The 15,207-nt window shown below is 41.3% G+C and overlaps 1 protein-coding gene across 1 annotated transcript in view; it reads left to right on the forward strand.

Moving 5' to 3' along the window:
* PTPRG (protein tyrosine phosphatase receptor type G) overlaps positions 1-15,207 on the forward strand; it is a 391,006-nt gene that overhangs the window by 288,621 nt on the left and 87,178 nt on the right. The window contains exons 7-8 of the mRNA XM_063164912.1: positions 4,157-4,314; positions 8,474-8,666. Of these exons, the coding sequence (XP_063020982.1) occupies positions 4,157-4,314; positions 8,474-8,666 (351 nt within the window). The remainder of the gene's footprint in view (positions 1-4,156; positions 4,315-8,473; positions 8,667-15,207) is intronic.

A 15,207-nucleotide genomic window follows, 5' to 3' on the forward strand; every position in this document is an offset into this window, starting at 1 on the left:
TTTTCCTCTGCTCTGTAAACTATTGTGCACAATTTAGTATTAGTTCAGACCTAGTGGTGATGACTGGACAAAGAGTGTAAATAGGTCAGGCTTTTAAAGCATGTCTGCAGTTGCTCTGCCTTTGGGTCAAGTTGTGCAGAAATTGGCTTTGTCCCATGCAAAATGCTGGGGAGATTTCTCAGCCCAAACAAAGAATATGCTGGCTGTGACTTTTCGTGTTGTTGTTGTGAGACAGAGGCCAAGAGGCAGATGTGAATGGTGTATCAGAAGGTCAAATATGCTACCAGCTGGCTCAGTTAATTGTTTTTTGTGAATGTAAGAGTTGAAATCAATATTGTCCTTTCATACTGTGGAACTCTTAGTATTTTAAATGCCACATTCATTGTCTTAATGGTCAACAATGAATCTGTGGTGCTTGCTATTTTTACCTTTGAGGTGTTAGAGTGAACATGTTTTTCCAAGCATTGGTGCTGTAAACAAAGCATTGCTGTTTGTTACCTGTGGGTAAAACTGCATTTTTTGGGGTGAGGAGATGTTTTGGGTACTGTTCTTTGCTGCATCACCTGGGAGCACTGGTGGCAGCAGCAGGTTGCTGTTCTTTCCCAAGGGAATGCTCAGTATTTCGAGGGCCTGTCTTCAGGGTCAGCATCTCTGCTTTCCTGATTGTTTATATTTCTATTTGGGTGCTCACATGGGAGGAGGACAAGGAGCAGCAGAGAGCATTGCAGGGCTTACATGTGAGAGGGAGTAGGTGGCTCATGGGTCACTTTTGCAGCATTGAAATCAGTGATTCACAGGTGTTTGCAGGTGAACACATTTGCTTTGCTGTCTTTTATTGCTTTTGTCTGCCGGTTATTTCCTAGTACCTGTCTGCAAATGTTGTCTCATCAGTCATGTAATTTCCATCCTTTTCCACTTTCTTCCTCCTAGAAGCTCCTCACTCTACTCAGTCTGTTCCCAGCCTCCTGGACACAGTTCATGCCCATCCCAGGCACTGTAAATGGGAAACAGGAGCTGGTAATAAAAGACAGTGAAGAAAGGTTTTCTATTATTTCCAACCTTGTTCTTTTTCATTTAGTAGGAACTATGTATACATGCACACAGAGGCATGTGTATATATATTAAAAATATATCTATGATAATCAGTGAATGCTCTTGCTTAGCCTGGAAATTGTTCTCCTTACAGTTTTACCAACAACAATAACTGACTTAACGTTGAAGTCTTTGAAATTATATGACTTCAAAATGCCATATTCAAAACTGTCTCAAGGTCTTAGGAACTTTAATTTCATGGCATTTACTGTTTCAATGTGCTCTTGAAGGATATAGCAGGCAGGTACTGGAGTTTCAAAGTCCCTTTTTCTTTAAGTTTCATGTGAAGACCTTTGTGACTCCGATTTCTAAAACTCTGCACCATGCATCTAGATGGCAAGCGATACAACAGAATGATATGTTTTCAAAAGTGTTATGTTTTTAAAGCATAATCAATTGATTATCATCTATTTTGGTAGTCATTTTAATCCAATTATATGTATTTTTTCATTTTAATCTTTGGCATTCATTAATGAAAACTTAGAGTGTTGCTTGTAGCCATGATAAATTAGATCGAGTACACCCTGCCCTACTTAAACTGTATATTAGCAAAGCTACTTTTTCCTTGAGAAATATTCTTTTTCACAGCTGACTATGACTTCCCAAGTGCTTAGGAAAAAACCCTCCCTAATTGATAACCAAAAATTAATCATAGTCGGATACTTCCAGTTTGCATTCAAATAAGGTATTTCTCTGTCTAAATAAGCTTCCTTTACTTGATTATTCATATTGTAGTTCAAAATGTTTAAAAATGAAAGACAGAGTTGGATGAAATGTAGATTACTTAATACAGTGTGTATTTAATATAAAAGTTATGCATTATTCATTTTTGCAATTTGAATAACTTTGAATTTAGCATCCCTGTTCTTCATCTTTTCCTTTGATGAACAATTAATTATTAAAATATAATATTGTCAGCATATGGCACAAAAATCCTTGAAAGTGTAAAATGAGCTTCCTTCTCCTGCCATCCTTTGATAAAGGGATACCATATTTGTGGATTTGCAGAGCCTTCATCCAGCATCTTAAGTGATTCCATCATTGTAATTAAAAGATTACAAAAGTTAGAAATAGTTAAATTGTTAATTTTAACTGCAACATTTTTTTTTTAAATTTGAGAGGAAAACACTTTAAAATGTGCCTCTGCCTCCCAGCTCTTTCATGTGCAGTCACTGGCTGTTAGTGCAGGGGATGTATTCAGACACTCTTTGGGATTTATCATGGCCCACTGTATGCTGAGTGCTGATACAGAGAGACAGCTCTGAAATAGGAATCTAGTGTCAAGGTTTGTGTAGTGCATTTGGAAATCAAGTCCTGTGCCTGAGTTTCTAGTTTTTCTAACCAAGTTTTTCTGCATAAAAATGAGCCAATCAAATTAAATGCGACCTTTTGCTGTGATTATGACTTCTTGATTAGAATCTCTTTGAACTTTGGTCAATCACATATATTTTGGTATTTATTATTTAAGCATACTTTTTCTCACAGAGGTATGCTATGATGAGGAAAAAATGTGGATTGTTATTTTTTTATGTCCTTTTTGGAGATGCAGATATAGTCAAAATCTACTTGGATTAGAAGGAAAAGAATTGTTCACCAAGAGTTTGCAGTAGTGCCTTTAATAGAATTACTCATGTTTTGGAATGCTAAAAGCTATGAAAACATCACAGACCTGTTGATAATGTGCAGAAAATAGAAGATACGTGAAGTGTATGTATCATTGGCATCGTGCAGCAGCAGTGAAGTCACCCAATTATCAGACTGCTGCTAAGAGGCTTAGGCAACTCCTGATTTGATCAAGACTTATAGAAGACTGTGGGATGCTGTGGAAGTGAATTCTGCAGACTTCATCCCATTTGGAAGATGTGTGTCAATCACCAGCCCACCTGCTTCTCCCTTCTGTTGGGGCGGGAGGGGGTGGTGGTGGGTTTGCTCAGCAGCTCTGGTGAGACAGAAAAAAGACTTCCCTCAGCCCAAGTGTGGGCTCCTGTTTGAGGCATGCAGGATACTGAAAGTAAGGAATAGAGATGTCCAGGAGAGCCCCTCATGTCAGCCTGCCCGAGGCAGTGAGCACCTTTGCACTGAGGCTGAGAGGGCGCTTCAGCCTCTGAGTCAACATGGATTGCAGAGGATAAATGCTCAGGGATGGCAGGGAAACGGCCTTGCCTGCAGCTGTTCCCTCCTTTTGTTTGTTTCTTTTTCTTCACTGGCGTTAAATATTACCAGCTTGTCACTGTTACTTGCAGGTGAATGCTTCCAGTGCTTAGGTCTGCATTTCAGGCTGTCCAAGGAGATTCTCAGAGAAAAAAAGATTTGTCCCCAGACTGCTGGACCCTGGGAAGGACTTGCTTGGATTTGGGAGAAGGGGCAGCAGTTCTGCCTGTGAGATCTATTTGTGGTGGAGTGCTGGCTGTGTCTGGCAGCACCCTGGCAGTGCCAGCCTGCGTGGGTGCAGGCAGGCCTGAACAACTGCTTGGATGTTGCTTTGAGCACCACATTGAGCTTCAGCAGTGTCCTGTGTCCCTGCTCCTCAGCCCAGCTGCCTGGCAGCTCCCAGGGAAGTTTGGCTGAGCAGCATGGCTCTGCCTCCTCCATCTGAGCAATCCACTGAGGGTTTGACTCTGCTCCTGCATCCCTTTCTGCTGCTGGCAGGGATGGGACAGATGCAGTGCCTGGTGTGCTCTGGTCAGGCAGCAGCAAACAGGACCTGGCTGCGTCCCACTGGGTCCTGTCCTGCTGCCATCAGGCTGGAGAGGCACTGAGTACAGGAACCACTGACTACAGCGTTATTTCTGTACTGACATAAACCAGTGGGGTAGCAAGTGCACTTCACACCTGCACACGTTCAGATTAGGAGGGTGTGTGTTTGGGATGGGGCTGACTAACATTTTGGCTGCTCTTTTAATAAACCACACGTCAGCTCTTACAGAGGGTTTCCATTTTTCATTACATATATGATAAAATATGTTGTTGCCATTACACCTTGTTAGGCTGCCTAGCGATGTGATGTCTGTTTTAAAGACACATTTAAAAAAAGTGTAATCCTGCTTGTCAATCTTCCCTGCAGAGAAGGAGACCTTTCTGGATCCCTTTGTGCTGAGGGAACTTCTGCCAACGTCTCTGGGGAGCTACTACCGCTACACAGGGTCCCTGACTACTCCTCCCTGCAGCGAGATCGTGGAGTGGATCGTGTTTAGGAAGCCTGTGCCCATTTCTTACCACCAGGTGTGTTTGTTTGGTCAGTGAAGCCCACCCCTTCATTTGCCCTCCTTAACACAGTGTTTTCAGAACCAGCCAGTTTAATTTGGAGAACACAAATGTTTCTGTTGACAAAAAAGGAAGTGTTGGTGATTTTTTTATTCTCTAAAGTAATATTGTTTCTGAACAGGAGCCATCAGTCTTGAGAAGACAGTACAACATGAAACCCAGCTTCCTTTCAGTGATTTATTTCATATTGTTTTTGTTAAGATTAAATTAAGCTAGGGTGTAAATAGTTACATAGAGTTCCCTTTTATTCTTTTTAATTGAAACTTTCTTTTCAAAGTAAAGTGAGTGATTTCAGTTCTGCTCAGATTTAGTAATTTGAACTAATTACATTAGAAAAGACATCTTTCCATTAATTCTCCATGCTTAACTGTTTTTATAACACAGTAAAGCTGCCATTATGTGCTCAGCTAGCTGGTGCACAAATCTTTAAAATTAGCACATAGCAGCTTTTAATGTAAATAGACACAATGTCTGGAGTTTGAAGAATTGTTCTGATAAGGCAATGTCTAGATGAAGTCAAATGTTTGACGGTTCAGTGTATTTTGACATTGTCAGAGTGTGGTCTTTAGAAAGCCAACCTGCTGGATTTAGACTTGCCTCTTATTCCTCTGTTATAATCCACTGAAAAAAAATGTTTTTGCATTACTAATTCTGTGATGTGCACATGAACATTTCAGTGGGTGATCCTGACTGACAGATGTTGTTCTCAAAGGTTTCAGAAGTACAGAAGGCACTTGCCATACCCCTGCTCCAGGCTTTTTTCCTGTTTTCTAAATCTCAATGCAAGAATCTCCCATAGATTCTTTCATCTTTTTTTGACAGTCTGTGTTCAAAATCACTTGCAGTGCTTCTGCTGAGGCCCTCCAGAGGCTGAGGGCCACGTCAGGATTCATGTCTCAGCGCCCCATTCTGGTGTTATTTTGCTGTTTCACAAAAGTGTGACGGTGCTGCCTGTGTTCAGCTCCTGGTCAGCAGGAACCCTTTTGCTGGAGGCTTTCCCTGGAGCTCTGTGGCAGTGCTGAGCACACTGTGCCCCCAGGCAGCCCCAGTTCTGGCTGGAGCCTGGGACTCTGCACATGGTCCTGCTTGAATCAGACCCCTTGTTTTTTTTCAGGCTATTTCTCTGATTGTCGAGATCATTTTGAATTCTGTCCTTGACTGCAGGATACTTGCAATCCCTTGTAGCTTTTCACTACATCAATAAGTTTACTGTTTATTATTTGGTGGCTGCAAGGCCTGGCCCATGCTCAGTTTTATACCCTGTGTGCACATCAGGTGGGTCGCGACTTCTTTTTTCTTTTTTAACAAATGCAAATAAAATGGTAAATATCAATTTCAGCTGTTGGTGTAAAGGTACTTTATCCTGGCATAGCTCCTTTCCTGTGCTGTACAGAAGCAACTGTTCCAAATCAGGCCTTTAAAATTTGGCATTGTGCTGCTCTGTGCATGTGCATGTGGTTGAAGGGCTGGGAATTCTGTGTGTAGACAGACTTTCATTGATACTACAACACATGTGGAATAAATAATAGCACTCCCCCCTCCCCAGTAGCTGTAGATGTGTGTGTTTCAAGAGCCTGCCACCCTGCCACTGCTATGATTATTATTTGTTCCTCTAACAGAAACAGTGTAACATAATCCATTGCCATAGTTTAACCTTCTTTATCACAAACCCCATGAAGCAGCCTGTAATCCCAGGGGATGACAGTGATACTGTTTAAGCTTTGTTGCTGTTCCAATTAAATTCCTGCTTTTGTGCAAAATACCTTGCTGGAAAAAGGACAGTAGTGAAGTGGTCCATTTGTGGAGGCTTCTCTATTTTATTTGCAGTCCTCCATCATCATCATCTTCCCTGATAATTAGACAACAAACCAGGACAAGCTGTGTCACCCTGTGGCTGCATTGTGAAGCTAAGTGCATTCAATGACCCAAAGCATGGCATTATCTCTCGTAATGCATACCTCAGAGTAGCTCATTGTGCTCACAACAGTTTCAGTATTTTTAATTGCCATTTGTATATCCAACCCTTAGAAAACTACACATCAGGCTTTAATGGTTTGTAATTGCATGACTCAGGGTTTTAGATCAGGTTTCCCTGTATCTACAATAGTCTTACAAGAGCTTTTAATTTCTTCTTCTGAACAGGAGCTCTTGTACTCCTTGAAGAGCATGAATGTAGCTCCTTGACTGCAGATCTTAGAATATTTTTTTTCCTGGCAGCTATAGATAAATTAATTTCTCATTTGTCGTAGATAATATTTTTATAGTGAAAGTGATGTTGAAATGGCTTATATATACTTCAACACATAAAAAGTGGAAGGTTAAAAATCATGTTTGAATTGGCAGTTGTTAAAATGCAATTATACCTCCCCAAGGTAGCATGGCAGAAGAAAATATTTTAAAAGTTCTCTCTGAAAGTTTAAAAATTCAATTAATGTCACAGATGTCTAAGCCTAGAGACTTGACTTCAGAAGAGAAGTTACTACCCGAGTTCTTGCACTTTTATAAAGTCACCTTAAGCCCTGTTAGCTGGCTTCATCAAAACTGCTTCCAGTGCATGAAGTGCAAAAGGTATGTAAATAAGCACAAGAGTTTTGATCTGTGCTTTAATAGAAGGGTGCAGCAGGATCATCTGTTGTGGAGTTTTTTTAAAGACAAAAGTGCAAGTCAGTGCTTTCACCCCTTTTTTAATCCATCCTCCTATGCTTTTGAGGGGGTCCTGCTAATAATTACGAAATGGTTTTTGAAATTTTTCAAGTTGTTTCTTTGAAAGAATCAGAAACAGAATTGTGTTGAGAACCTTGGAATAAGGCATTCACATAAAATACAGGAGGAAATAAAAAGGACAATTCAAATCCCAGCATCCATGCCTGGAAGCAGCACCTGAGGTCTGAAAGTGGCACCTGAGCTCCCTGCCTGTGATGGGAACTGGTCACTGGTGGTCACCCCTCCCTGCTCATCCCCTGCTGTCCCTCTGCTGAAGGGGGCTCAGATTACTGGTTTGAGAGGAAAGTAAAGAATGGTGGTGGGTACCTCATGAGTCAGTGGGCGACGTTCAACTGCTCTGTTGCTTCTTTGATCATTTTTATCAGCTTTATCAACTGAGGCCACCATGATAATTCTTCCAGTTTTAAAATTTGGGGCTCACATGCTTCTCCAGAGCTTTTAGAGCAGACACACTTAATGAAAAGTGTGTCAGTTTCAGTGATTAAGCTGTCATTAAGCTATGAATGTTACTCAAGTCCCTTTTTGAATTCCTGGGCCGGATTCTGTGCTCCCCAAATCCATACTATCTATATGTGTAACTGATGTGATGCAAACAATATCAGGATTGATTCCTTCTCTGCTCTGTCTTGCTCAGTCTTTCCAGCAGTGACATAACTAATTCTGGTTTTTGTCCTGAATGATAACAAGATAACAGTAAATGCTGTACCTACCTTGATAGCTGGGAGAAAAACATTAGCTGAAAATATTTTCTCCTTAGTTTGCTAGAATTTTTTTTTTTCTAAGAAACACTAAGATACGAAGCAACAGAAAAGTTTTCCAATTACAGTCCTTTCTTACAGGTTAATACGTTTTCTTATAAATAGCTCAGATCTGAATCCAACAGAAGAACTTATTCCCAGAGGAGTGTATGCTAGCTGTGCCTAAAAGTGCTGCACGAGCTGTCTGTGGAGCTTAGCCTGGCAGCTAAACTTGGTAAGGTATTCAGAGATAAGGAGGTATTGCCTTATCCAGGAGAAAGCTCTCGGTGTGGAATGACCTGGAAGCGCTTTCTGATGCAGTACTGTGAAACAAAGCCGTGCCAGCGGTGCGGAGGGTTTGGCAAGGCTGTGTCACACACAAAAGGGATCTTAAGGGCAAATGTTTCTTTGCCAATGACAGATGTCCACAGGTTCTAGAAGGCCTTCTCCCATGTTGGGCAGGATAAGCTCTGTGCCGAGATAAGGTGGTTGGCAATAATTTCAGTGGGCAGTCTGACTTCCCATGTGCTTTTATCAGTCTTGGCATCAACATTTTACTTCCTTGCATTTTGCTGTCTTATCAGCCACCCGGATTTCACCACATTGTTTTTCTAATTACCATCTCTTCTCTCCCCTGCCATGATGGCTGCCATCAGCTGGAGGCATTTTACTCCATCTTCACCACTGAGCAGCAGGACCATGTCAAGTCTGTGGAGTACCTGAGGAATAACTTCCGACCAGAGCAAAGGCTGAACAACAGGAAGGTATCCAAGTCTGCTGTGAAGGATGCTTGGAACCAAGATATGACAGACATGTTGGAAAATCCACTTGGTACAGAAGCTTCCAAAGGTAGATTATACTTTAGAATTTTACACCTGACAAATAGGAGAATTTTTTTCTGTCTACTTTGTTATCAAATGGTATTAAGAACAGCTGTGAGCTACCAAAGAAATAATGCAGGTTGTGCAGGCATTCCTTGTTGGTAAGTGTCAATAAATTAACTAATTCTGCTTATGCTCCTGATACCTGTAGAACTCACTGTTACAAGGTACCATGACAATACAATATGTGGGTCTCAGAGCCACAAAATATGAATCTCAAACTGGCAATGTCCCTGGTTCTGCCAGCTGGCTTTAGGGCTGTGGAGATACCAGACAAAAAGGGAAAACCAAAGGGCCAAGGTCAAAGGAAAAATTTCAGCCCCATTAGCACTGAGGCATTGGGTGTTTGAATGGAAATAAAGTGTCCAGATGTGGTTATGGGATTCATTTCTCCAGTAACAAGACTTCTGAAAAACTGCCAACCTTTTAATTCAGCGTTTGTATCACTCTGTTGGTAATGGTGACAGGAGGAAAATAATCTCTTCCTTTTAGGCAGGTGATTTTCTAATGTCTTGCTGAAGTGTTTCATGTGCCTTTTTGTAGAGCAGCTGGTGCTTGCTTCTGTCAGACACCAGATAATGAGCTGGAGGGAGGTTCCTGTCGCACTGGCACAGGCAGCCCTGGCTACAGGAGCACATCAGAAATTCTGAGAGAAATGTGTTCTCGATAAAATAAGACTAGAAATAAATATCATTTACTACTTTTATTTGCCTCTATTTTACTGACTAGTGTTATTTATAGGTAGGAGAAATCACATGTACTTTCCAGTCTTCAGTCTTGCGAAGTGCTTGGTGCTTAACCAGTAGAGGTAAAGAAGAGAGGGGCAGTTTGCCAGAAGGAAACAGCTAAGCAGATTTACAGGCTTCCCTTTTTTACCTGGCATTTTCACCTGGCCAGGCACAGAAAGTGCAGATTTTAGAGGATGTGAATCATGAAAACAGCTGCGTTCAGCAGCCTCACCTTCCCAAGAGAGTGCTGGGAGAGTGTATTTCTCAGGGCTCATTATTCTCTGAGCATGCTTATTTATATATATATATATAATATACACGTACACAAACCTCATGTACCAGGCAGACTTGGGACAGAGAATTTACATCAGAAGTGAGAAGGAGATCTTGGGAATGAAGAAACTCTGCTACGCTCGGATGCTCTGGCCTGTAGTTTTCAATCAGTGTTGTAACAGCAACATGTGTCAGTAATTTCTTCAGTTATATCCTCTGTACATATTATTTACCCAGAACAGTGATGAAAGTTAATGAGTTACATTATGCTAAAAGTGACAGAACTGACTCGTTTTTATTTTGAGTGCAGCCAAGGTACCTCTGATATAACATTCAAGGAGATTTAACTGCTTTGGCCACATGCCTGCATATTCCTCACCTCACTGGATTGTTTGTAGGATTATAAAGAATCTTGGGGTGGTTTTCACCACCACAGTAAATGACTGAAACCTACAATTTTGTTAGAGCATTACAAACACTAAGGTCTGTAGTTAATGGGCTGATCTTAATTTGGAGCTGTCAAGAACAAAAGAGCACCTTGAATGACCAGAAAGATTCACCATGACTTTGATCTTTAAGAACCAAGCACACCTGGCTTAGTTGTCATGAGTGAGCCAGTCCGCAGGAGCACGGGACCAGCACTACTATTAGTCCATGTTTATGTGGTCTGGTTCTTGGGGACTTGTTTCCTGAGCAGATTTTCTGTGGGTCCTCTGCCATTATGTTCAAGTACCTTAATGCTCTGTATTTATGTCTGCCTGGGAATTTGAATTTGTGACATGAGAGACCCTCAGATGGGGGACATGCATTTCCCATGGTCTGACAACATTCAGCATGCCATTTAATAGTAGGGATGAGGCTGGAGTTGCTGATTTCTTCCTCCCCTCAGCTTTTGCTCTAGGAGGCTCTTGGCTGGGCAGCCAGTGGTTGTACCAGCTCTGTTAACTTGTCACTTTCTGGGTTGTGTGCACACCAGGGGACACTGAAAATAGGTGCATTTTTTTTCATGAACTTAAGATAAATAGGTCGGCACAGTGTTGCTAACACAAAATGTAGTATATCCTCCAAAGGTTACAGGGATGAGATATAGCTGTTCCAGAAATATAACAACATGGATGGTTCTGGCCCCTTTTTTGACAAAGGTGAGCAGCGATGATGTACCTGGTCCACTGCACATTCTGAACTACTGACATATAAATAAAATGAGTTGAAGTCATGATACTTGAGTGAAAGCAAAACCTGTTGTTTATTCAGCTAGTGAATATAGTACCACTTTATACAGTGTCATTCATGCAAAAGGACTGAGGAACAGAGTGCATGAAGTGCTTTCCAGCCAGACAGTCTTGCACAGAAGAGTGTAAGGTTAGCATTATAAATTTCTTTTATGCAGATTCTTCTGCATACCTCCTGGTTGCACCTCAGTGCTTTCCCCATTGCATTAGGCAATGTGACCAATGGCTGTCACATGGTGACTCCTGTCTGCCCTCCCTGTTCCTGATTTGTGTGTTGTAGGAAAGCCATGGTCACGAAAATGTGTCTTTTAGTTGCTGCAAGGTGATATGGTTTGTGATGGTCTCCAGCTCTGCAGGGGAAGTTCGGGTATGTTTGTCGGCGTGAATTTTTGCAATTTGTTTCCTCTGTCACACTCTATTAAGTCTGTGGGCAGTATTGCTAATCTGGAAAACAGTGTAGCATTCATTATGTAAGCCTTTCTTGTTTTGGAGGAAAATGTGCCCAGAACAATTTGCATAATGTTCAGAATAATTTTCAGAATTCCCAGGTGAATGGGGAATTTCAGATCAACACAAAGCAGTGGTCCATTGGCAAATGTGCCATCCTGAACAGTTTGGGACCAAAGGGCTCTCAGCTCTTTCTCTCAGCTATTAAAGCTATCTCAGGTCACAGAACTGTGACCAGTAGCATATCCTGCAGATACACCGGAGGAAAACTTTCTCACTCTCTACCAGCCCTCTGAGAATTTCTTAGCAAAGCCCCAGAAGTGGTGGCATTTGGTAAACAAAAGGTCTTCTGGGAAAGGCTGTTTTAGGTCAGTGCTCTTGTATACAGTTTGTTAACCAGTGTGAATGTTACCAGCCTTTTGCTTTGCAGTTACTCTCCTCTCCCTTCTCTTGTTTTAATTCAAACGAGGCAATGAAGAGAGGAGCATTGTTTTCCATCATCAGAATACAAGATGGTGAAATACTTCAGCTAATTTGAAATAGGACCAATTTTTCACTTAAAAGTGAAAACTCCAGATTTTTTTGTGTGTCAGAGTTTAACAAGAAGAGTTTTCCTTTATTCCCTTATCTTATTGCTTCCTCTTTTGCAGTCTCTTGAGGACTGTTTGTATTCCTGGAATAAAAGCATATGCATAAGACCTTTGCTGAATCAGAGCCCATGAGCTGAGCTTAATTTTTAAGTTGACCCTGGAGCTATTTCAAAAAACCATACAGATGATGTTTAAAGATCTTATTTCTGAAATCCACCATCCAGGTTAAATACTGTTCAGCTATGTAATTGTAGCAACTGGTGGGTTGATAATAAACCTTTGCACAGTGATTCTTTTTAAGAAGATGAGACTTTCAGAGATCCAAACTATGCAGTGGATCATACTGTTAAATGAGGCATCATTTAACAAGAGGGCTCACCATGTTGCAATACTAATTTATGTAAAGTTTTGAAAAGTTAGAAGTTCTCTGTACAGACATTCTAAGCCAAGAATGCATTTGTAAAGCATTAATCAGATACTGTAATTATCAGTGCCTGTGGCAGTGCCTGACTTTTTGGACAAGACAATCTCTGTTAAAAGTGCTTCCTTTCTTCTCTGGCCTGTCCTCTGTGGCTCAGGACTGTGTTTCTCTGTCACATCATATATTGTCATTGTTCCTGCAGCTCCTGGGCAGCTTTCAAGCAGCTCTGGTAGAGGGATTGCTAATTATTTATTGCTTTAATAGTGTACATTGCTCTTCAGGGACAAACAGAATTCTTACATAAAGGTCCATCCAGTTCAAGGATCTGGGTCTGCAGGGGATTCTCACTACTTTCATATGTTGTCCCATCAAGCAGAGCTGTATTTACAAAACAATACCTGCTTTAGTGAAGGTGTGGGCATGGAAACTCAGGAGGAAAAGGTGTTTCATTTCCTTGTTTCAGGAGGTACCCCATGTGCAACAATACTTGCCCATTTTATTTTGCTGATGATTACCTCAAATGTTGTTTCTTTATGTTTTTTTTTAACACTCAAAGAAACCCTTTAACCTTTCTACTCATTAAATGTGCTGCATGCCTTGCAACACTTAAACAAGCATCCCATGTGAGGGGCTCTTGACATCAGAGTTTTCTTTCACAGATGCCTGATTACTTTCCCAAAGGTGTCTGATTACTCTTTGCTGGAGTCTCAAACGGTGCTGTTTCCCATCAGTGGGATTTCGCCTCGGAGTACCATCTGTAATTATGATCTTAGACTAAGTTAAATAATGAGCAGTCATAAATTCACTCCAGTAAAACTTAGCTTTGGACTCTACATTAACAGTTGGGACATTTCTCTAGTACTGTGCAGGTGGTCATTTTCCTTACTGGTTTTTGTTATGTGATGGTAATTCACAGTTTGGAAGTCCTTTTAATTTAGTGCCACTAGAACATGGATAGAAGATATTTGGATTTTCCCCCCTGCAAGCCTTGTGCTGGAAGCATGGCTCAGGGAGGGGCCTGCAGCCAAAGGTACTGCACTCAAGCAAAGCAGTTTAGTTCTTATTCACCATTTCATGGCTCCTGATGTCAGAAATGAGACTACAGCCTTCTGTAAAGGTGCTGCCTTTCTGCAGAGCATTGGAGTGTCTCTCCCATGCAGCAGCATCCAAAGGATCAGAGATTCAGTGCACTGACATCAACACTTTGAGGCAGATAGTCTAGAGCATTGGCAGCAGTGTTTCTGAATGGGAACAAGTTATTTGTCTCATTTATAGCCTCTGTTATTACTCCCAGTAATTTGGTTTTGCTTTCTAAATGGCCATGTTTTATGAAAACTGTCTCAAAACAACTTTGCAGTCTCTTCATGCCCTCAGGTTCTCTCTGGGAGTCCAGAAGGAGTCTTAGGCAGAGAAGTTCTACTCTTGCAGAATGTCATTTTTATGGTTTAGTCAAACCTAAATTACTGAAAGTACCTCATAGTAGTATGCAACATATCCAAAACAACAACAAAGTGAAGGTGGATTTAAAATTATTCATTATTGAAAATTTAACTCAAGATGGCTAAATCAAAATTTAGCTATTTATTTTCTTTAAATATCACAAGGGGAATACAAATAAACAAGAACCTTTTTAAGTTAATTCACAGTAGTTTACCATTAGCATTAATTCTTTTTTTCCTTTGAAAGCATCTTGGAAGATTTCTTCATGGATTAATAACTCCCTCATTTTCTTGGACAACTGGGCTTTTCCTATTTGCTTTTTGATTTCATTTTGCTTTGGAAGTCATCATTTCCCAATTCTATTCCCCTTTAATCAGGTCAGCACCCTACTGGGTTTGGTGCAAATGAATTCATGTCTCATCATTAGGACTTCTGTCGGTGTAGCAGCCTGGCTTGGTCGCACTGGAGGGTGGTGACACTGTCCTGCCCATTGTTTGTCCCGCATCTTTTGCTGCAGACCTGTCTGTCTGCTACTGCCTTATTGCTCCAAGTAAAGGTGCTAGAGTCTCTTTTTGAGCCTCAAGTGGCTGCTGAATGCACGTTTTAGGCAGAAATCAGTGTGTTCCTTCTGCATATTTCATCCCTTCCACCTCAGCCCTGTCTTGCTCTGCAGCACTGCTGGGTCCTTGTGTGTGTCATGGAGAGTGTCCTGCAAAAGCAGGAAAGGACAGGCTTCTGCCTTCCAGACAGTTTCAGGTCAGGTGGAACACAAAGCTTTTCATTAAAAAAACTGACCCATTTTGAGGGGGAATTAGATGCAAAAAGATGTGGTATTTAACCTTGACATAGACCTCATGCTTCCCCTGCAATGGCTCTTTTTCTGTGGGGTTCTGTTTAATACTTGTAGTAACTTCTGTGTGGTTGTAATGTGAGGAGTGTGTGTGTCTGGGCCTGAATGTAGTGAACAATTTATCAATAGATTTATTAGTGAGCACTAAGTCACTCCTTAGACTTCTTCAGAGATTATAAAGGGTCCAAACCAACAGAGCAAGAGGAATTCAGTGTGAAAGAGTAGGTGAGGTTTGGGTTCACAGCTGCCACTAAAGCTGGAAGAGCTGAGCTTGATGATTTATTCCATTTACACCTGGAGGGAATTCCTTTCTGCACTGCCTACCTGCTGGCCCAGCTGTTCAGCCCACAGAAGTACTAATTTTAGTTTGAACCATGAGTCCCTGCAGCTCATCCTTTAAAAAGCTTCCAGAAACTATGAAAGGAAAGCTGCTTTCCTAATCTGATTTTGGGCATCCCACAGGCATGTACTGGGAGGCTTTACCAGCCCTATTGCTCTATCCTTCCTTGCTCCCCAGGCCAAAGAGAA

This window comes from Melospiza melodia, chromosome 10, assembly GCF_035770615.1.
Source record: "Melospiza melodia melodia isolate bMelMel2 chromosome 10, bMelMel2.pri, whole genome shotgun sequence".
NCBI classification, from domain to species: Eukaryota; Metazoa; Chordata; class Aves; order Passeriformes; family Passerellidae; genus Melospiza; species Melospiza melodia.